The 22,052-nt window shown below is 44.9% G+C and overlaps 2 protein-coding genes across 2 annotated transcripts; one reads left to right on the forward strand and one right to left on the reverse strand.

The window, feature by feature from the left end:
• The first annotated feature begins 870 nt into the window (after nt 1–870).
• On the forward strand, nt 871–5,026 carry ttc9 (tetratricopeptide repeat domain 9). The gene is made up of 3 exons (XM_079286310.1): nt 871–1,432; nt 1,810–1,992; nt 4,098–5,026. Exons 1-3 carry the CDS (start codon nt 952–954, stop codon nt 4,178–4,180), a joined length of 747 nt encoding a protein of 248 aa, XP_079142436.1. The 5' UTR covers nt 871–951; the 3' UTR covers nt 4,181–5,026.
• A 3,143-nt stretch (nt 5,027–8,169) lies between these two features.
• On the reverse strand, nt 8,170–20,841 carry map3k9 (mitogen-activated protein kinase kinase kinase 9; the record flags this gene model as incomplete). The annotated part of the gene is made up of 11 exons (XM_079286391.1): nt 8,170–8,621; nt 8,810–9,568; nt 9,971–10,083; nt 10,292–10,436; nt 10,621–10,743; nt 12,188–12,428; nt 12,546–12,721; nt 13,062–13,210; nt 15,216–15,396; nt 18,798–19,211; nt 20,451–20,841. The coding sequence occupies 11 exons, from the start codon at nt 20,839–20,841 to the stop codon at nt 8,170–8,172; spliced, it is 3,144 nt and encodes a 1,047-aa protein (XP_079142517.1).
• Between the last annotated feature and the right edge of the window lie 1,211 nt (nt 20,842–22,052).

Consider the following 22,052-nt stretch of genomic DNA (forward strand, 5'->3'; position numbering starts at 1 on the left):
GAATAAACCCCGGTTTGAATGACATCATAGCCTGTTGTTAGGGCTGGAGTCTGTCACGAGTGTGTTCAAAGCGGGTGCGCAGAATGCGAGCAGTCTGGGTGAGGCGGGCTGCGGGCTGCGGGCTGCTCGAGCGAGAGACGACAGGCTGGATGATCTGATTCATCTTGTGGAGATGACTGCATTCCTCCGATTTGCGATAAGGGCGAGAGACTGAAAGGGATATTTAAGTGTAAGGAAGGAGGGGGGTTGTTATTCACGGTCCCCCTCTTACTGTAGATCGTATTTAGTTTGAGGGGGATGAAATATTGTCATTTCAAAAGGAACTCCATAGATGGCTCAGAGAAATCTGATAAAATTAGCCATTGTTCATAATTACATTATCCGATAAAAAAAAGGTTTTATTTGGCCTTTGTTTGGCTATAATGAATACAAACCGATACAAAACACAAGATAAGGAACATAAAATATATTAAGTTATATTAAGCAAATCTTATTTCACTGAAAATAATTATGAATTAAAAAATAATAACTCTGTGATAAAAATGTGATTTCTGTCAATTCAGAACAAATAAGGCTGATTGGAATTTCCAATTATCCACAAAGAAAACAGTGTCAATCTTGTTTAGAATAATGAGATATTGGGTCCAGTTGCAAACAAACTGATGATGGAATTATCTCCAAATAAACTGATAATGAAATCAATCCCTCTCCTCTTCCTGCTGGAGGACCCTCATAGGACCACTGGCTTAGATTTATCGACCAATCGGCTCGTCGGAGGGGAGAAAAAAAAATACGAGGACAGGCTGCAACGGAGGAGCGCGCATCGCGCAAGGGTTGAGCACAGAGAAGACGTAGCCGCGGCCGAGAGGATGCAGTGAAGAAGAGCTTCCAGAGTCCTCAGCTAATTTAACGGCCGGGCGCCAGGGCAGCTTTAAAATAAAATCGACGACAATGAGCGTGATCCAGGCCGGGCACGACGGCAGAGGCGGCCGCACCGACAACAGCGGCGGCTCCCCGAGGCTGCAGCACTGCGCTCAGCCTCCCAGCAGCAGCAGCAGCAGCAGCAGCAGCAGCAGCAGCCGGACCAAAGATGCCAGGTACCAGCAGCAGCTCCAGCAGCAGCGGCATCATGGTGGGTCCATGCTCAAACAACCGTCGCTCAACGAGCCAGCCGACGTCGTGAGACGGGCGCTGGACTTCAAGTGCCAAGGCACCCAGTGCTACAAGGATAAGAAGTACCGAGAGGCGATCGGCAAGTATCACCGCGCTCTGCTGGAGATCAAGGGGCTGTGCAGGGTGCTGGGGGATCCGGACACCGGCTCCAAGCCCCCGTCCCCCCTCCTGCCAACCATGAGCAAGTCCACCACGCTGACGGATGAGCAGAAGGGAGACATGGAGAACGCAGAGCTGGAGTGTTACAACAGCTTGGCCGGTAAGACGCACGCACACACGCACGCAGACACACACACACACTCGTATCTGCTGTATTTTCAACAGAGAAAGAGTCTGGGAATAGTCCTGCTCATGAATGATTCATGATGAGTATGAGTCATTCTCAGGCTTACCCCACTATCCGCCTCACTTTCCTTTGATATCCACTTGATATTGATGGTATATTTATTCACCCCTCAGCAAATTCAGTTGTTATATTTGTTATACATTCAAGAATTAACCAAAGAACCCTTCTTTGCTTGCTGCCTGACAGAACACACAGCAGCACTTCTGTTGTATGAAATGCAAACATTGGCTCGTGCATTATTATCAGTAACTGTTTCACTCCTCCCGTCTTTTCTTCTGTCCCCACGCCAGCCTGCCTGCTGCAAATGGAGCTGGTGAACTACGAGCGAGTGAAGGAATACTGTCTGAAGGTGCTTTACAAGGAAGGGAAGAACTTCAAGGCTCTGTACCGATCCGGTGTGGCCTACTACCACCTAGGAGAGTTCCAGAAGGCCCTGCACTACCTGAAGGAGTCACACAAACAGGAACCATCAGGTCAGGACTGAGTGCCGTCTCAATGGTGGTGTTCTTAATAACAAACGTGCATACCTGGGGATTTGATTTGGTTTGCGGCCACCTTCTCCTTCATTACATTTCAGAGTGGAATACTGTACCTCTTACTCCACTGAATTTATTTACAGCTATAGTTACTGGTCACTTTATATATTAGGATTTTACACAAAAATATAGGATCAACAAAAAAAACATGCATTGTTGTAGATTAAACTCCCAAACAGTATATCAAGTTGTTCGAATTAGCACAACCTGACGACAACATTAAAATGCCGCTTAAGGGACAACAATCCAGCAATGTCATAATACAAATGAAGCTTCAATATAATGCACAGGCCCTTTTCACAGTAGACATTTTAATTTGTCGTAGTAGGAAAAGAAGAGATGTCAGTGAGCCGGCATGCCTAATACCAGAACCATGAAACTGAAGCAGATAAATGGAATTCAGCCATTATTTATGAACACTTTGCCTCAGGGAATTACCCACAATTCATAGCAATATGACCTTAAACACAGGGTTACCAGTGGAAGCATGGAAGCCGGAAATGTAAGATAAAAAGATAAACAAAGAAGACGGCACATGGGTGGTAAGCCTGGCATATTACATTTACTTAGAAACATCAAGAGTTAAAGATGGAACATAAAAACACATTAAAGCAGAGACGATAATACACTGATTTATTCATCAACCATTTCATTTTGTCATTCAAGCTGTTTTGACAAAAACAAATCGATTATTTAACAGTTACCGCTCATCTCATAAAGCAAAAGCCTGGAAGACGTTCAAATAAGGAAGTAAAAAATATGAAATAAATTATACATGACATTTTATGATGGTGGTATGGTAACAGGATTTGTCGCAGCAAAGTGCAGACCCATTCGTATTTATACCATTTCAAGCCACACACTCAAACATTTAACAGGTGACGTCAGTTAGGTCCCTGAGGGTTCAGGGTTTAAGGCCAATGGGGGGACATTGGTTTTGTGCCCAAATATGCTGGAGAGCTAATTAGGGGATTGGAAACAGGTGTGCAGGTGGGTGTGGAAGTCAGGTGACGACTGACGGTGGGAAACACTTGGCACCACTGCAGGACAGGAGAGGAATCGCAAAGCTGGTGACTGGCAGGAAAAATGATGTTCAGAGAATATTAAGAGCTGTTTGCAGCCGTGACACTGGAACCTCTTATTAAAGACGCCCTGTGGAGTTTTGTTGTCAACAAACAAAATGCATGTTTGCTTTCAGTCTTACTCACCAAAACACATTGTGTGAATCTTTGAGGTCTGAAAAAACGGTGTTGAATGCATTTCTCTCTTCAAAGATCATTTACGGAGCTGATCCATCTGCACTGTTTACGTTCTTGTGTAGCTTGCAGTCTGCTTCTTCCCTGCCTTTCTTTGTACATTGCTACGCTTCTTTGCATGTCACTGCCACCCGAACAACAGTGGAATGAAGTGAGACCATTGGCAGGTATGCACATTGCGTCATCTGCGTGCTTGTAACCATATATCACTACAAGCGGCCAAAAACTCCCCAGGGTTACTTATTATGCTCTTCTTCTACTGTAACATCGAGGGAGAGAAATTAAAGAAGTTATAATATTCTGGGAACCTCCTGGAAACCTGTCGGGGACCTGCAGCGGTCCCAAGGCCTCATTTCAGGAACCTTAGCTATGAGAAACACAACAAAGCAAACTTAGCTTCTTGCTGGTCTCCCTCACAGTGTCCCATTCGATTATTATAAAATAAATATCGTTGTGATTTGGTCTCTATTACATGTATGTGTTTTTTAAATGATCAAAGAAACCCTGATTAAGTCCCATGACAGTCACTGCATGTTGGTTATTTTAAATACATATTGCCATGTAAAACACGCCGGATAAATTAGAAGAAAAAGCATGGCCTTGTATCTGGAAACAAAAACATGTTTAGTCGTAGTTCCTGAAAAAACATTTCCAAATGTTATTTCCTGCATCCACTTTACTATGTCACACTGAGTCCACTTTATGGAGGATTTATGTGCAAATTGATGCGCCATTTCCTGTCGGAGCGGGAAATAAATCAGCCTTTTCCTGTCTTTGTTTTTCCAGACACCAACGCCATCCGCTACATCCAGTTGACAGAGATGAAGATTCGCCGGAATGCCCAAAGGGAAAAGAAAGAGGCGACATAAGGACTCTGGCTGTCTGATGACTTCTCACCCGTCACTAATTTCAGCCCAATTCTGTGCCACCCAGACCTTACACACCATGAGTCAGAGGTCTTGGTGTGAAAAGATATTTGTTTGCTTTTGCCTTGCACAACATCCAGTTTGCCAGTTTTGTGATTGAACTTCATTGTTGTGTGCTTGAAGCATTTTCTTTTTTCTTTTTTTTTGCGCACCTGATGCTGAGTGTCTGTCTCCGAACCGCCAAATTGATCGAGTATGAATCCATCCCAAGCATTTTTTTTTAAACCATTACAAACTGATGCACTGCCAGTCCAAACATTGCACATACAGGCCAACACTTGTGATAGAGACAGGAGCAACAAGTTCCACAGAGTGAGTCCAGCATGTCTGCAGGCGAGTGTAACTGCCAATTAGCGCGTGCCCTCGCACAAGATGTCTCTTGAATGGCACAGAGTAAATGAGTAACAACCACCTACACACTTTGACTTTGAAAGTACAACAAAAGAGACTTTTTTTTTTAATACTCTCGATTATATCTGAAGTAAAGGTGCTTTCATGAAGTAGGTTTCTAGCTGTGGGCAAGAACATCAAGAGCACATGGGTGCTAATTGCAGTATGAACGTAAGAGACATATCACAACATGTAAATAGGCTACTTTCTATAAATCATGAAAAATATAATGGAGAGACAAGCGATTTGTGTTTATTGATGCCAAAACAAAGCACTTCATTCACAGCATTACTGTATCAATAAATACTGTATGTTTATTGTAAAGGTCTGCGTGTAATAAATGTCTTTATTGATTGACGTACTTTTTGTTGTTGTGATGAAGCAGTGGATTTCCTATGTTCCCGAAAGGCGACATGTGTAAATAAATAAGTGAACCAAAAGCGACTGAAATGATTTTTGTGCCCTTTCACCTTCGGTAGCTGCCATGGTGAGGCTCGAGTTACAAGAAAATGACACAATGAAGCGTGGCGGCACAATGCAGAAGTAACTGTGTCTAGAGCAGGTATGAAAACAGGACCATCTGCTTGTTTTTCCAGAAATCTCCTTCATTTTAGCCATCAAACCTCCTTGGTTAGGTTTTGGAAAAGATTGCGGTTTGGGTTAAAATAAACCCTTTATGTCAGAAAGCCCATAAGGGAAACTTCTCCAATGTGCGTTAGTTCCCTGGATAGGAAACAGAACAGATATAAAAATCCATCCAGATGGTTAGAAGAGTCTTTGAGGATTCTGGAAGTACCACCAGGACAGCAGTAAGTCTTGTTAAACAACCGACACGGTTCTTCAAAACGCCGGGTAACTATCTTTCTGCTTGGCCCCGTGACTGAAATCTCACGCGAACGCATAATAAAAACAAACTGTTGCTGGTCTCCACTAACGCCTGAGGTTAATTATGCCGCTCCTTAGCTGATAAATGCTACACTGTGCTGGGAAAGTAGCGTACAGAGACATTTGTAGCTTTCTTTTCTTCTGAAAACTGCTGCCTGTGACAAACAACTCAATGAGAGCAGTGAGCGCGAACCAAAACAGGAAAGTTTCGGGCCGGTAAAGCAAAACAATGAGCTGAAAGATGCTTTAACACGGGAGTCAGGTGATTGGTTCGTCGCTGGGAAAGACCTCTTTCATAGGAGACGTCGCTCTCTCTTGTGATTCATTGATGTTATAAAAATATAGGTTTCATACACATTAATTCAACGAGGAAACAGAGCTTTATAAAAGTAAAGGTGACCCAGTTGGATTGTTTACTATGATTTTACTCAAATCAGTGTGTTCCAGTGCAAATACAAGTCAGTCAAGAACAGTATTATTCCCAACTTGAACAATGTCCATCAGCAACAGTAAGATCAGCTTATTCGTGGTAACATTTCAGACAGATAACGACACCTTGGCTACACCTCGGACAAGAAAGCTTTGTTTCAACTAGCACGCTCGGTTGAAATACTGGGTTTGTACATCGAGCATGTTCACATTCTGCACAGTCCTCAGAGGAGAAAAATAAAATAAAAAAAGCATTCGCGTTTACACGTACATCGGGTCACTCTCGGGAATAAGGACGGATCAAATCTCAGAGGATGCCGTCCGCCAGGCTGAGAGGCCACTTAACACTTGAAAATGAAAAGAGAGAAACAGGCATGAAGACGAGTCATGTTTGTATTTTCTAATAATTGATCATTAATTCGCTCCTGACATATTTGACAGTGGACAGGTGGGATTTCCCACCGGTGACTGCATCAGTAAGTTGGCACTTCCGGAAATTCCTCCAGTATTGTGAATTCCCTTCAAACAATCCCAGTCTAGTCCAGACAAACAAGTCAAATGCAGAAACCAAAAATGAGCGGAGACCAGTTTTAATGCATTCGGCTCAGTTAAATCACTTTTTTGATTTGATTGATGTTTTTTTTGTATTTGGAGCGACAACTAATGATTATTTTAATTATTAACTAATCTGTTGATTATTTTCTCAATTAAAAATTGCCCGTCACAATTCACGTAAGCTTGTGTCGTCATCAAATTGCTTGTTTTCTCAGGATAACGGTCTGAAAAATAGAGAAAACATGAACAAAAACAGTGGAAATCGGGAATGTTTGATATTTTCGCTTCATAATATTGATTCAGCAACTCATCGTGTCAGCTTTAGTTCTCTAGTAGAACTGAAACTAGTCGCACCCTTGTTAAAGATGTTAAACAACAACCTGTTTATTTTAAATGCGTGAAACTGACAAATCAACATGAAGCAAGTCAAATGTGGCTCCATCTCGTTTGAAGCCACATTTAACGCTCAGAACATTCATAGACATGAACAAGTGTCAAAAATCAAGGCAAATGCAATGAATTATAAAAATAAATAAGATCAATCCAATAATAAATACAAAATAATGAATCAATAAATACAATTAAATAAATATAAATAATCAGGAATGAACTTCCACAAGCCACCAGGGCCTGCGTCACCTGTGTGCCATTCAACAGTTTGTTGCTTTCATACGTTACATCCCTCATTCTATCTTCATCCACAACTTATGAGGCAGACCATTGACAGAGTTACAAACACAACCTTCCCTTTTTAGTTTGGGAGAAATGTTTCTCAACTGGTGGCTCGGGATCCAAACACGCTGCTCCGACAGGGTCACAAACAAAGAACGGACTCAACGGGGAATTTAACGCTCTCATAGATTTGGTTGTAACTTCCTGTCCCAGTTCAAACTCGATGCAGCAAGTGACATTCTTCTTTATAGTAAAGTTCACGGTGTCAGACATTATTGTACTGACATGGCGGGTTAAAGGAGGCGCTCATATTATACAACAACATCCCCCGTCTCCATCTCCTGGGATATTGCTGTGTACAAGTGACTGGTGATGACAGGTACTCGAAATCCATCAGCCGCCGGCACAGGAGAGCGAACTATACATAAGAGTTCAAATAACAAGATGCGTTTTACCGAGAAGTTACGGATAATCAGAGACGGAGTTCTTTTGACGACGGAAGAAACCTGAAGCTTTACATTCGTGACGCTTTCCAAAAGTGCACTTCATTGAATGCACAATCAGGAACTGAAGCTTGAAATAAAAAATAAAAGTATGCAAAGCTTTGTGAAACTGTCGATGCCGTTCTGCCATGAAGCCAGTCGTTAGCTTATTCCTAAATAAATCATTTTGAACGGTTTCTGTGTAAGTGAGAGAAATCAAGAACATTCTGTCACCTGCAAAACCTGGTTAAAATACTTCTCTTAGAGGCCAAATTTGAGAATTATTATCACAAATTGCAATAAGTGTGAGATAAAATATTCACAGTAAATTACTTTCTGTAATTTAACAGCACTACTGTAGATGTGGACAGGTGAGCCACCCCCACTGAGTCCTGATGAAAGCTAGAACAGATTCATTCCGTCACTGCTAATTGACCCAGAGCTGTGAGAATCCAAAGGCCAACAGCAGGGACAGTCCCCTCCTTGTGTTGGACCGGTGAAGGGCTGTATGGGGCAGAGTTAGGACCAGAATCCAGGTCTGCAGCGGTAAGGGGAGTCTTTGGGAAAGCTGATCTCCGGTCTGCAGAGTGGTACGGTTCCATCCCGGCACTGTACCTCATCCAGCCGATCCAACAGGTTTTCCTTCTTTCGGGGGGAGTAGGGCGTCGGGGCCTCCATGGGGGTGGGCAGGACCGCCGGGTCCCTACCAAACTCCACAGTCGGAGGAGTCTCTGTGCTGGAGGTGTGGGCGGGGGACTCGCCGTTACCCAGGTTTTGTCCGTTTCCCCTGGGCCTCGCGTCCGCCCAAAACCTATCGCAGTGCGCCCGTGGTGACGGCCGAGGCCGGGCCACAAAGTCAAGGGTTTTGGGGCGTTCGGGAGCACAGCGACGACGGGGAGTCGGAGGGAACACAAGATTCGGATCGGGGAGCCGGGGGACCTCTGGACAGTCTTCTTTTAAACCTCTGAAGCCTGTTGTTGTGAAGAGGAAGAGAGAAGAATCACAATATTTCCAGACAGAACATTTTTGGGTTAGACCAATATTTAGTTTGGTTATTATCAACTGTATGATTGAGGTTGTCCTATGAGGGAACTGAATGTCACATAAACACTCCTATGACTGCACATGTTAGAATTTAATAAAAGACGCCAGACTTTACCTGCGTTCTCTAATGCTGTTCTTTCTGGCAATGGTTCCAGATTATAAGAAGGGCAGCTCTTCTTGATGGCGCCGTCTGATGGTGTTCGACGCAGGCTGCGTGCGGAACTGGGGACAGACGGTACATGTGTGGGCGTGAGAGACTGGCGGGGGTTACGCTTGAAGCTCTCGAGGTGGATGTTGACCAGCGGGTTGATCGGGGTTCGGACGGCCGGATGCCGTCTGAGCGGTGAGGCAGGGCGGCAGACCAACAGCTCCTCGCTGTCAGAGCGCAGCAGTGAGCGGGTGGAGTTGCAGTCGGACACCGATGATAAGGACAGCAGGGTATAAGAGGAGGGCAAGCCTCGCTCGGGCAGCGAGGGCGCCGAAGGTTTCAGCGGGCTTTCCCGCCGGAACAGTCTGCGAGTCGGGGGGCTGGTGCTCCGCCTCTGGCCCCCTGTTCTGTGGAAGAAACCTTCCCATCTTGATTTGATGCTCTCCTCCGGTTGGGCCAGAGTCAGCAGGTTGCAGCCCAGTCCGACGGCTGCCAGCAGAGCGCCACAGCCCAGCAGGACAAGCTCAGACCGCCGGCCCCCACCGGGACTCTTCCTGCATGGTGGTGTTCCTGGAACCTGGCCGCTGGGGCAGTACTCATCTCCATCACCGTCAGCAGCAGCAGCCGCCGCCGCCGCCGTGTGGCCCTCCTTGTGGAAGGGGATGCAGAGGTAGGACTGATCAGGTGCTGCTCCTGGCTCAGTCGTGAAGCAGCAGTCTTCATTTTCTGTCAACAGGATCATTCATATTGTCTTATAAAAGCATGGAAACTGAAGCCGATACATAGGAAACCAGTATTTGTAGATATATTCACAGAGAGAATGTTGTTAATATTACACAGTGGACAAGCCACGAAAATCTTAAGGCCTGAATTCCGTATCCAAGTTTGTTTTGCCGAGTGTGCATGATGCTTTTTCGGGATCAGCCTGTTTACACAGCCACAAACATGCACATCTGTGAGCTTTGGTCAACCACTAAGAGGCGTGTGTGAGCGAACTATCTATCTCTCGCTTCCTCCTTCCATGTTTTCCCAGCCAGTCAGCCACTGCGTTAACCTTTGGACTGCAGCTGTGTCATCAGGTGGAGTGTGCAAACTGTATGTCAGACAGAGGGAGACGGCCCTGCTTACCCATCTCCACAAGGCTCGGCACTCCGGGCACTGCTGGACTGTGTCTCGGGGATCTGCGAAGGTTTGGGGCGCTGCAGGACCGCTGCCTGCTGCCTTCATGGGGAGGCTTCACACTGTCAGGTTAAAAGGATGGAAAACAGATGTTTTTGTAGTTTACAAATAAACATACAGCCTGACGGGATGACGTACAGACAAACAGACAGACGGACAACCTGAAAACACGATGCCTCCTGCTACAGCTGTCATCGACGCAGAGGCATAAAAACATGAACTGAAAACATTACGGTTATCTGGAGAAAGTGGGACTATTTCTGGACTCACGTGGCATCAGCGCTGTGCTCCCTGTACAGGCCACACCCGCGGGTTCTGCCCTTTTCCCTGGAGCCCTTCCTCTCACCCTCGTCTTCCTCATCCTGATGGAAACCTGTGTTGCGACCCCGGGCTGTGTATCCCTCCCTTGGAGTGACTGGAATAATAAAACATTATGAGAACGGATATCAAGGGCAAACATTAAATGTAACGAATAACTGAATGGAGAAAACCACGTTAATTGAGACATCATTGGAGAATACACAAATTCTGTGCTCCACGGAAATAACTATCAATTAAATCAAATACAATTTGAAACACAGGACAGTGACGGTGCTTACGTTGGATGGCTCTCAGGCGGGACAGCATCGGCGGGCTGCTCGGTGGACTGGAGCCGCTGCTGAGCAAACTCCTCTGCCGATCGTGTGAGGGAGACGCCTGCACTGTGATTTTGTGCTGAAAATCTAAATAAGGATTAAAAAAAACACAACACATTAAATAAGGAATATGATGCAATGAAAATCGAACAACAACAATATCTAAAGATGCTGTATTTAACTTTCTAGTTAAATAACAATAAGCAAATTGCATATATTATATTATTATATTCGTTCAAATTTTGGCAGATATCCTCAACGCAGGGAAGTCACAGCAACACCACACCAAAGCAATGATGGTACAGCAGAGCTAAACATTAATCACACGCCTAAATACAGTACTGACGTTAAACACGTTCATCAACATTTCTGTTGTGCTCTAGTGTTGGCTAACCAGCCTTTTTTAATCTGCTATCCAATTTCCCATTGACCCGCCCCTCGAACTCAGACTGGCCAATCATAGCGTAGCATCGGATCCGGATCTGCTCCATAGACTCAAGCAATGGCATAGTTTGAAGACAGTCACGGTTAAACGTTGTGTTCGAGAGATACTCGTTGACCGGAGAGGTTGGAAGGAGACTGGAGGCAGTGCCATGTTATTGGTGCAGTCAGATCCTCCTCAACTGTCACGCTGTTCTAAAACAAAGAAGCTGTGGAGCTAACATTAGCCGAGTATGTTAGCACGTCAGAAACTAGCGAAAACACTTGCATGCTATGCTAGCTCCTGAATGTATAGACATGGTGGTGAAACAGTGAATAAAGACCTCACTTTACTGGAACAGTTTGTTCTTTAACTGTATTGTCTTCCGTCCTGATTGCCAGGTGATGTGGTGGTTAACTGATCTATACTAGGCTTTAGCTTCTAGCGTTGTCTTTTTAACCTGTTTTTGCTACATCAGTTTGATATCCTGGACATATCCGTCATATGTTTATTGTAGACCCTTCTATCTGCTTCTCTCTGAAATCGTTTTTTTCAGTTTTGCCAAATATTAGACAACATTTATTCAGGGAGTGAAGTTATTGACCGTATGGGCTCCATGGCAGCTCTGACAGCTTGAAGGAGTAGCAGCAGGGGGGCGGGGCTTAGCTAAAGGTCAATTTCCCATCTACAATGACAAATTGCCTGCATTCACAGTATCTACATTGTTTTGTGTATTTTACAATTGACAGTCACCTGATCAGCCTACACGCTGGACAGAAAGCTCATCAAATTAAGTGAGCTGTTGGGATGAGGCTTGGCAACACCAACAAGCTCAAATATCACAATGTTTGATTGACAGTTTCCTTGATATTGATGACATCACACTATTTGAGGTATGGGTGCCGATAAAAGAAGTTCAACTCAAGCTGGAGGTGGGTGTGACATGTTTATGAGATAAAAAGTATTAATTTGAAGATGATGTACAAGTAGGTAATGGCCTCTATAGCTTACGTCTATACAATTCAAAAACTCTTGATAATTATGATGACCAATATTCCAGATGATATGTTGTGCACACTGTTGACATACACTGCAGTTTGTCTGCAGTACCTGAAGGTAAGCTGATCCTGTTCCCATCCTTGAGTTTAAGGCGGTTGCGGCGGAACTTGCCCTGCCGGCTCTCCACGTGGGGCTTCTCCTGGTAGAGCTGGTGAATGATGATGTTGAGCTCTCGCTCCAGGATGTGGATCTCCCGCTCGGCCAGTTCCTGCTCGCGCCTCCTCAACGCCTCCTCCTGGCATTTCTGCTGCAGCGCGGCTTGGGTCAGCTCCTCCTCCCACGATCGCAGCTCCTGAGGGAACAAAAATCGATGGAACCTGTGAAACCGCTGCAATGAACTCCCAACCTTAAATGTCCCAATTCAAATATATTCCACCATGTATGTCAGTGGAGAATGTTTCATCTTTACCTTCTCCTTGGTCCTAAGCTGATCAAACATCTCCTGGATCTCCAGTTTCCAGTCATCCTGCAGAGAGTGGAAGGACTCTGCTGGCATCTCAAAAAAGCCGGACTCCTCGATGGCCGTCAGCTGGTCCAGAATTAAAGGGAACTGCGGCCGGGAGTGAGGGTCTGAGCTCCAGCATTCTGTGGCACATGATGAAACAGTCTCTAAACCTTGAGCCAAATTTGCCTCAGCAAAAATGTATTTTGGACCTTCAAATGGCTCCAGAAAGTGATCGAATATTCTGTTTATACGATGCTACTCGGCTAGAATTCAGAGGCTTTTCTAGCTGCAGTTGTTTAACAAACTTTTCTTTACTACTTTAATAATAAATGTTCAACGGTATCTTTCTGGCACATAAACAGACACTTATGTTTGCCCGTGGCTCTCCGGTACAAAATGTTTGGACACAGTTCAAATAATTTCATCTTATTTGGAGGAGGATTCTTGGCTTTGAGCATAAAAGTACTTCGTGTCTCTTACCTCCCAGAAGACGTGCGAAGGGCTCAGGACAGGTCAAGGGAATGGGCAAAGCCAGCTTGTTCATTGCCACGCCATAAGCCACTGCAAGACTATCGATACCACGGAAGGGAACTTCTCCCGTCAGCAGCTCCCACAACAGCACGCCAAAACTTTACCGTTAAAAAAAAAAGGGAGAAAAACATAAATATAGGTGCTGAATTAATCTGTAAATACTTAGAAATACTATTTTAACATCTGGTTCTGAAAATAAATGCGTGGGTGAATATATGAATGTCAAGCAGGATGTTTGATGAAATATCGTGCGAGTCTACAGCGAAGCACGGCGTTTGAAAAGAAATGTCAAAAGGGGATTAGAAGGGCACTATTTTCACTCATGTAAATACCAAGGCGAGACAGAAAAGGTCAAAATAAGAAAATCTCAACGGAGTAGCGCAGCGGCTAACAGATCCGTGAGACTATTGCCAAAACCACACACTGATGCACTGTGAGACAAAGACCTGTAACAAATCAAACAGACCAGAAAGAAGTGTGTTAAGATAAGAGTTATGGATTTGTTGTTAGTTACCTAGTGAGTCACTGGTCCTGTTATCAATCAATAAACCCAACTGACCATCAGACAGGGATCAAATAATACCTGGAAATACTGTAAGTGGGAGCATTTGAAGAAATTAACCTTTCAGACCGTCTATTCACTTTGTTAATTCTGGATTTTTGTTCCAGACATTTCCAATAACTCCAGAGCGTTGTAAAGTCCAAAACTCAAAATGTATTGGAAAAAAAAAAAAAAAAGATAGATTTCATCATTTCCAAAATGTTTTTATCTCGTGAAATATTCTGGTTCAATCCATATTTAATGGCGTTAAGCCTTTCAAAAACAACATTTTCACTGCGGTCAAAAAACTGCTCGCAGCGCACAAAGGGAGGCCCCTGTACTAAGCTAGCAGCAATCTAACAGCGCCATTAATTACAGTTTTATAACCGAAATAACAAAACCGCTATGAAATTCATCCTTGGTAAAAGCATTGATCAGGGAGACGGAGTAACTACCAAAGACATCAGTCTTCTTATCATTCCTGTTGTAATGAATGCTGCCTTTCTTCTCTCCCTCACTGATCACACTTTGATCCCGTTCACGAGGGAAACCCCACATTCAGCCAGGAGGAGCTGAGCTGGCCGGTTAATGCCACCGCATGTGTGAAGACAACAGATTGTCAGAGAGGAAAAGTGAGAGTAATGACACATGGGATTGAAGCAAACTGTCTCATAACACCAAACACCAAACACGTATTTCAAAAGTTGCCAAACATCATGAGGTTCACATACAGCGCAAAAGCCAATTAGCTCCAGTGTTCTAAAGCAGGTTCAACCTGCAGCTCGAGCCGAGACATTATTATTGACGTTATCTATTAACCTGCTGGTATTCTCAATCGAATCAATGAATCGTTGGTTCCATAGAAAGGTCACAGTTTCTCAGAGTCCAGGGTGAGGTCGTTAAATTGATTGTTTAGGACTCCCAGCAGTCCAAACCCCAAAGATTTATACAATGTTAGAGAAAGTCTCACATTTGAGAAGCTAAAGGCATTAAATGTTTTGGCATTTTTGCTCAAAAGATGACTTTTATTATTATGAAATGAATCAAACTATTTCGATAATTGCTCTTTTGGATCAACTCAAAGAGCACCTTTACGTAGCCAACATACAGCTCAACCGTTAGATGTTACATTGTGACATCTTGAAATTTTCCTTTATATTTATTTTCCTCATTCTCATCTTTACTCTTGATTTCTTTATTGCATACTAGCCCGTTTAGCAGACTCAAGAGTATGCCAACCTGCATTTCACTGCTTTTAATGTAAATAAAAATCTTTAAATCTTCAAATAGAAAAGAAAAAGATGAATTGAAACATGCAGCGCTATATCAGACTGTGTTGACATAAATCTACACAAGATGAACTTTCGTGCTGCACGGATAAAGTCAATGTTGAATGCATATTTATAGTTACATGTACTCTTTAGCCTCATCTGTGCTTTGTTACTACAGCAACTGCTGAACTTTTCCCTGTGCCGGGTGAATAAACTGCTTCTCTCTGTGGTCTGACATTTCTCAGACCAGTTCTACCACCTGGTGCAGTTTGTTTCTCTTCCTCTGCCCACCTCCAAACGTCGCTACCCTTGGAGAACGTAGATGAGCGGATGACTTCGGGAGCCATCCAGGCGTAGGTGCCGGCGGCGCTCATCTTGGTGGTGCGGTGCCACTCCCGGGCCAGCCCAAAGTCTGTGATCTTCAGAGTCTTGTTGCTGAGGTCTTCCATCTCAACCCTCTCAAGGATCAGGACTGAGGTGGTCGGGGACGGTGGAGCGGGAGGATGATGTGGGGATGTTGTTTGGAGGGTTGGGAGGATGTGGTGGTGGGGGGGGATGCAGGTTGGCAGGTGGGTTGACGGTAAAGTAAAAAGGTTTCAGGTCACCATCACAAGGATTGTAACGTTGGGGAAGGTAAAACACAACGCATGGGGGAACGCAAAAACATGGTGGATGAACAAAAACAGGGTGCGGTTGGTGGGAGGCCACGATGAAAGGATTGGAAGGATGAAAGCAGAGTAGAGAAAAAGAGAAATGAAGAGAGTGAGCCACTACAACAGCAGAAAGAAGAAAAAAACAGGCCTTGATCAATGCTAATGATCTTGCTGAGTAACAGGACATTTCAAACAAACACCAATACGACAGTTAAACTACAGGAATAGCTTGTTGTGACACACCCATCTGCTCTGATAGGCTCTAAAAAACAACCCACTGTGCACAAACCAGCGCTCCTCCTAACCACATGCTCTCTCGCTCTCTCTCTCTCTCCCCCATTCAGATCCACAATGCCAGGCCATCTGCTGTGGCTGTGCCCAGTGGCGAGGGTGTGTCTGCAGGCTGCGGTGCACATCAAGCGCCCCTTCATCTGCTGCTCCGATGCTACAGAGGCACTTTCTAAAGAAACCCAAACCCAGACGTGTGGCTTAAGTAAATCCTGCTCCTGTGCAGCTCAGGAGGCAGAACATGAGACAAACACGGCTGATTCCCCCCCGAGGCAAAACATATGCACTCACTGTAATGCACAGTGCTTTAGATAAGAGCGTCTACGACAGGGCATGTTGTGTGAGAGGGCGGCAGCAGAGATAGTTGAAAGGTTGAAGGTACAAACCAAACTAAACTGTTGTGGATTAAGTGATTAAGACTGCTAAATGACAAATTACTGATACATTTTTACAAATAAAAATAAAAGAAGTGTTTCGGTGCCATCACACCTTTTGTTTTTGAAGCATTAATTACAATTCGGTTTGCTGCAAGATTTAGCGTTTTACACGTTCACGTCAGCAAAAGTAGAGTTTGTTGGATGCTGCCAAAAGATTTTTTCATGGAAAGAATAATGTCCATGCTCTGGTGTCACATATCGGTCACATTAATTAAAGTCAGGGAAAGGTGTAGAGAGTACACCCACAGATGCTCTATATACAAACGCTTTACAAGCTCCGCCAATGGTTTGAATTGGTATTTACACTTCCTGTCTCCTAAGTGGGCGTGGTCATGGCGTGTTCACCTCGCCTCCTCATCCCCCCACACCTCCTTTGGAAAGTTGTGAACGTCGTGTGGATGGATAAAAGCAGATCGGGTTATATTTGCATAATGTATTCAGATTTTCTTTTGCTAACATTAGATATTTACACAGCCAACAGCCATATTTAGCATGACCAAAATGAGTTAGCTTGGGCGTTCGCAAACGTTAGTTGCCAGATCACACGAGATTGTGTTGCTGAGACAGAGAAAGGTCTCGAACAGTCAATTTCCCCCGGACATGTCTGTCTGAAAAATCCTGTTTCAGTGTCAGACTGTTCTGAAGATATGTAGCTTGTACTAAATGGGTCAAATTTGTTATTTGGTGGCTATGGAGCAACAGAATCGGACATATTCACCTCTACCATTGGAGTTAATTGATAAAAGCCATGCGATACAGAAACAAGAAGCCGACTCTCAGTCTCCTGTCTGAGCGGTCTCTGGTGCACCTCCACCGCCGCTGGTTCACCAGGAGGAGTGGAAAATTAAACACTAAGATGTGGTGTACAAGCAGGCTTTTATATTCGGTGTATTGCATAAACAGTGAAATCAATACAGTCTACAGCCGTGCTAGCTGCACCATGATGCTGTACTTCAGCACCGGGATGCTTTGAGATGAAAGCTTATGATGGCACGCCAACATGCTTCCAATGACTAAGCCAACATGCTGATGTTGATGATGGTTTTCATCTTAGTTAGCATGCTAACATTTGCTAATTAGCACTAAATATATCTCAGGCTGACTGGAATGTTTAAAAACTACATGAAAAATAGTTTTGCAGATATTTGTTGATGGAACAAAGTGTTGGACCTGATAAATGACAGCTGAAAAATCAGTGGATCACCAACGTTATTAGAAGTTATTTTGTGGGGGACAAGTGTACCACATTTAATGGTTCTCCCCATTTCCAGACTTTGTCTCAACACTGTTAAATATATCTTTACAAAAGGGGACCTCGAAGGGAACCTCATGATTTCTTTGCTCTAGAAAACCCCTCGAAAAGAACAACAGACTGGTTTTAGTCACATAAAAACTGCTTCTTAGAACCTAAATGTGATCGCATAGGTAAGAAAAACTCTGGATTAGACCCTTGCAAGGATTAAAAGTAAAAGAGTGGACTGGCATGATGCACTGCCCTGTGCGGTGAAGAGGGCATGGGTTTTCCCCTGAGAGCCCAGGATGGCAACTGGTTAGCCTGACTTAACACTTTAAAGCAGCCTATTGGAAATGAAGCGCCTGAGCTGATGGTCAGAGAAAGGGCCAATGGCAGTCAAGAAGCTGGTTGTGTGTACAGTCGGAGCCACCAATAGGGAGGAGGCTGGGGCCGAGCGCTGGACAAATCCTCAGTAATAGGCTTGGGATTTAGGGGATCCAGTTGGGTAAAATGCAAGATTACAACTGCTCCACAAACATACATGCAAACTCCTTTTGCTTTTCTGCTCTCTTTTCCAAATCACAGCGTGTACCAGAAAGCATGGATGAAACACGAGTATCCATAATTATATTACAGGATACTGTCGGTTTTACCACAAGCCTGATGATACTGCAATGTCTTGATTCCCCATCAAGTTGATGAAAGTTTCACCCTGAAACTATGCAAAAAACACACGAAGGACACAAAGGACTAGTGCTGTAAATAACAAGTCTCATTCATATTGATCAGTCGTTAGTGGAGCCTATCATTTGACAAAAACATTGGTTGTTACAGAAGCTGCTAGAACCCACAGTGGTGTTTCAAAGATGGTTCCGACTAAAAACCTATAATAATAAAAAAAAGATGTCATAATTTGTAAGAACTGTTATGAGCAGTGATTTATTATTTTAAGCCAATTCTAAAGAAAAACAAATGTGAAACATTCTCTCGTTCCAGCTTCTCAAATGTGAGGGAATATCACTCTTGCCTGTTTTATATAATTGTAAACTTTAAATATTTGAGTTTTGGACTGTTGGTCAGACAAAATAAGCAACGTGAAGACGTCACTAAATCACCAAACCTTACAAACAATTCTTATTAAAATAATCAAAATTGGAGCTCATTTATGTTCTGTTGGCTCTAAAATCATGCGTAATTTTGGGAGAAATTCTCAAAAGAAAGCAGAAACAACCATGGGATGGCAAGAGAGAGGGAATCTTACTGTTGCTAGACTTGAGGTCCCGGTGAATAATGGGGACGATGGCCTGGCTGTGGAGGTACAGTATGCCCCGGGCGATCTGCACTGCCCAGTCCACCAGCGTGCACGGAGGGATGCGTTTCCCAGCGAGGGCCCGGTTGAGGGGGCCGCCCCGGGCGTACTCCATGACCAGACACAGGTTGGGCTCCAGCAGACACACCCCCAGCAGACCCATGATGTTGGGATGGTTGAGCATGGCGAAGAGTTTGGCCTCCTGACGCACGCTCTCCAGAGTCTGCTCCGGGTCCTCGTCGGGGTCCCGCCGTGCCGCCTTCACCGCCACCTCTGAGCCCTGCCACACTGCGCGGTAGACTTTCCCAAAACCGCCCACGCCGATGATTTCCTCCAGGGTCAGCTCCGAGAAATCAATCTCCAGGACTGAGGAGGGATGCAGGAATAAGACAAAGATTTAGAGACAAAACAACTACAATCTCATCACTCAACATTGGTCTTCATAAGGCAGTTACATTTTTTTTTGCACACGCCTTTCCAATGACATTAAATAGTCAGTGTCGGTCACGGTTTTACTCTTGAGGAAGGCAAATGTTTGCCAACAAGGACCTCAAAACCAGGTCATTCAGCTTAAGGATGCGTTCACTCAGCCACCCCGCTGCCCCAAATACAGGATGTGGTGGAACTACCCCTCCTGCTATTACAGGAGCATTACAGCATCGGTCCTTAAAGTCTGGCTGGGACGGAGAAGGATGGAAGAAAGAAAGAGTTTAAATGAAAAGGTGTGTGTGATGCTGTGAACAGCAGCCTGTATGCGGCTTTAAACTCCAATATTGTGGATTCCTAACAGTCGACTAAGCAGACTGACCTTGATGAATATTTCAGGTGGGACGGGATGTGAAAAGAGGCCAGCTGCTGCAGAGTACGAGGAGATGAAAGCCAACAAAGACAGCTGAGGCGGTGTGTGGTCCGACAAAACAAATGGCGTTCAACCTGAAAATGCAACTTTTATTTGCCTGTTCAAGCCGACATGAGATTTGTAATCATCTGTGGCTGGGTTTTGTTGCTGAAGAGCATCCTTTTGCACACAGCTGGCACCAAAGTGTTCTCACTTTCGATCCCACAGTGCAGTGCGTTTTATTTGCTTTGGATTCTGCTTACTGGATCTGTCTGAAGCGTTGGCTGCACATTTAGCTGCAGGAGCGTTTTCTCTCTTGCAGCACAATCTTGGTGCAAACACCACCAGTCACCGTGACATTGCATGCATACCACGCCAGTGTATTTCCTTAGAGAGCCTAATAATAGCTTTATACAACATCTAATGGTAATATTGCACGCACGGGACTTGCATGTCCAGTTAGATGATCCTTCTGCTGAGGATGGAGCCAACATTGTGCTTTGCAATTTGAGGTGGGGTGCATCACAGCTGGCTGTTGGGTTTGACAGGCAGTGTGATGAATAACGGCCCAGAAGCTGTGAGGATGCCCGGGCCAGCCTGTTTCTAGGCCAACCAGAGTGCACTGCGCCGACCATGACACAGCACTCTCAACGTGGGTTTGCGTCTCTGGCCCTCTGACAGAAGACAAGGGGGGGGAGACACACAGCAGCAGCAGCAGCAGCAGCAGCCCTGTGCTCGGTGTTAGTTTAGCACAATGGGATACTCACGGTGCAGAGGAGGCAGTGAGTACTGCTGCTCCGAGGTGTCCCGTATTTCCTCCGGTATCCCGTTCCCGTTGCTCACATAATTGGATGGGAAAATGCCAACCCGGTCTGCTATCATACCGGTCCACCAGCCCTCGTCTCCGGACACCAGGGAGTCTTTGGACAGGACCTCCACCAGGTCCCCCGTCCGCAGGCTGAGCTCGTCGTCCGCAGTCGCCTCGTAGTCGAACACGGCCGTCCAGAAGCCCGGCGCTGCGGGTGCCGCATCCGGCTCGGCGCTGATGCCATCATCCGGTCTCGGCCAGCGAAAAACATCTGCCTCTGCTTCTTCCGACGAGGAAACGCACGCCTTGGGACTCAAACTGTTGTCCAAAGCGGGTTTGAAGACATCCATGGACGCGATCCATAGGGGCGACCTGGATCACTGCAGGCGCATCCACCTGACGCGGCTGGCAGCTCTGGGGCGCCCAGCGTCTGCACACACGCACACACACACAAAGCTAAGTAGCGGCTAATCCCGCACCCAAACACTGCAGGAAACTAGAGGCACCATTCTGCAGCATTGTCTGTCTTTCAGTCGCCGCTGGCTGCTAACAAACACGCAGCTCCAGCTTGATGATTTCCAATGCACAATCCTTCACCCAATCATCGCTGCAACCCATCGGACGCAGTCGTCTTTATTTTTAAGCCAATTGTACCAACGTGCGAGTCATCCCCGGCTTCCTATTGGTGCACGGACACGTCAGCAACAGTTTAGCTCCCGCCCTCTCCAGCGTCAAACGCTGGTGCCCCTTTCTCCTCACAGCGCGAGCCGGCTGCACGCCAATTAAACACACACAAGGAAGCGTTTTCTTTTCTTCAAATTGTCTCCTTTATTTAGTTATTGACACCCCCCCCCCCCCCCTCAAAAACCAAAAATGACCAAAACATAACAAAATACTCAACTAATGTTAAATTCCATGCATAATTCCCTGAAATAAAAACAGAATCCATAGAAAGGAGTAAAAAACAGTCAACATAACAAACAGTCAAATGAACAATCCCAACTACTTCAGTGATGTGATGACAGATTCAGGTGTGTGTGTGCCTCCTGTTAGAAACAGATTCTTAAAAAGGATTCAGAGATTCTCAAATTTCTTTTTTTGACTTGATTAAATTCCATCCTGTCCGTGAGAAACAACACAAGGAAATAAACCCTAAATGTGATGTGAGACATCAGGAATATACTTTGAGCTTTGAGGACAGTCCAGGTAAGCCTGTCCTGTACGAACAGTGGAGATGCAATAACAGTGTTTCAGTGTTTGGTCTGCAAAAAGGGATCAATGAGCCAAAGAGCACGAGTGACGAATACAACCGAGACTCAACTGCAGTCCACTTCCTGACACATTTCATGAGGATTTTGCACTTTTAGGGTTTGTATTTATAGATACGGGATATCATCAGAGTAGTCACACAGAGGTGGCAAATAAAAAAAGGATGTATTTGGGAAAATGTTCTTCTGTATGGAGATGTTCTTCCATACATGTGACAGCTTTTTTCTGCATTTTGATTTTTTTCTTCTAAGATCAAGCTTTTTTGTTAGATATCGGGCACAATGGAGGGCAT

The sequence above is a fragment of the Melanostigma gelatinosum genome (assembly GCF_949748355.1).
Source record: "Melanostigma gelatinosum genome assembly, chromosome: 16".
Classification (NCBI taxonomy): Eukaryota; Metazoa; Chordata; class Actinopteri; order Perciformes; family Zoarcidae; genus Melanostigma; species Melanostigma gelatinosum.

Coding starts and splice junctions, on each gene's coding strand:
- ttc9 (XM_079286310.1), top strand. CDS start 952: ATGAGCGTGATCCAGGCCGGGCACGACGGCAGAGGCGGCCGCACCGAC. Junction 1,433..1,809: donor GTGTTACAACAGCTTGGCCG/GTAAGACGCACG, acceptor TCCCCACGCCAG/CCTGCCTGCTGCAAATGGAG. Junction 1,993..4,097: donor ACACAAACAGGAACCATCAG/GTCAGGACTGAG, acceptor TTGTTTTTCCAG/ACACCAACGCCATCCGCTAC.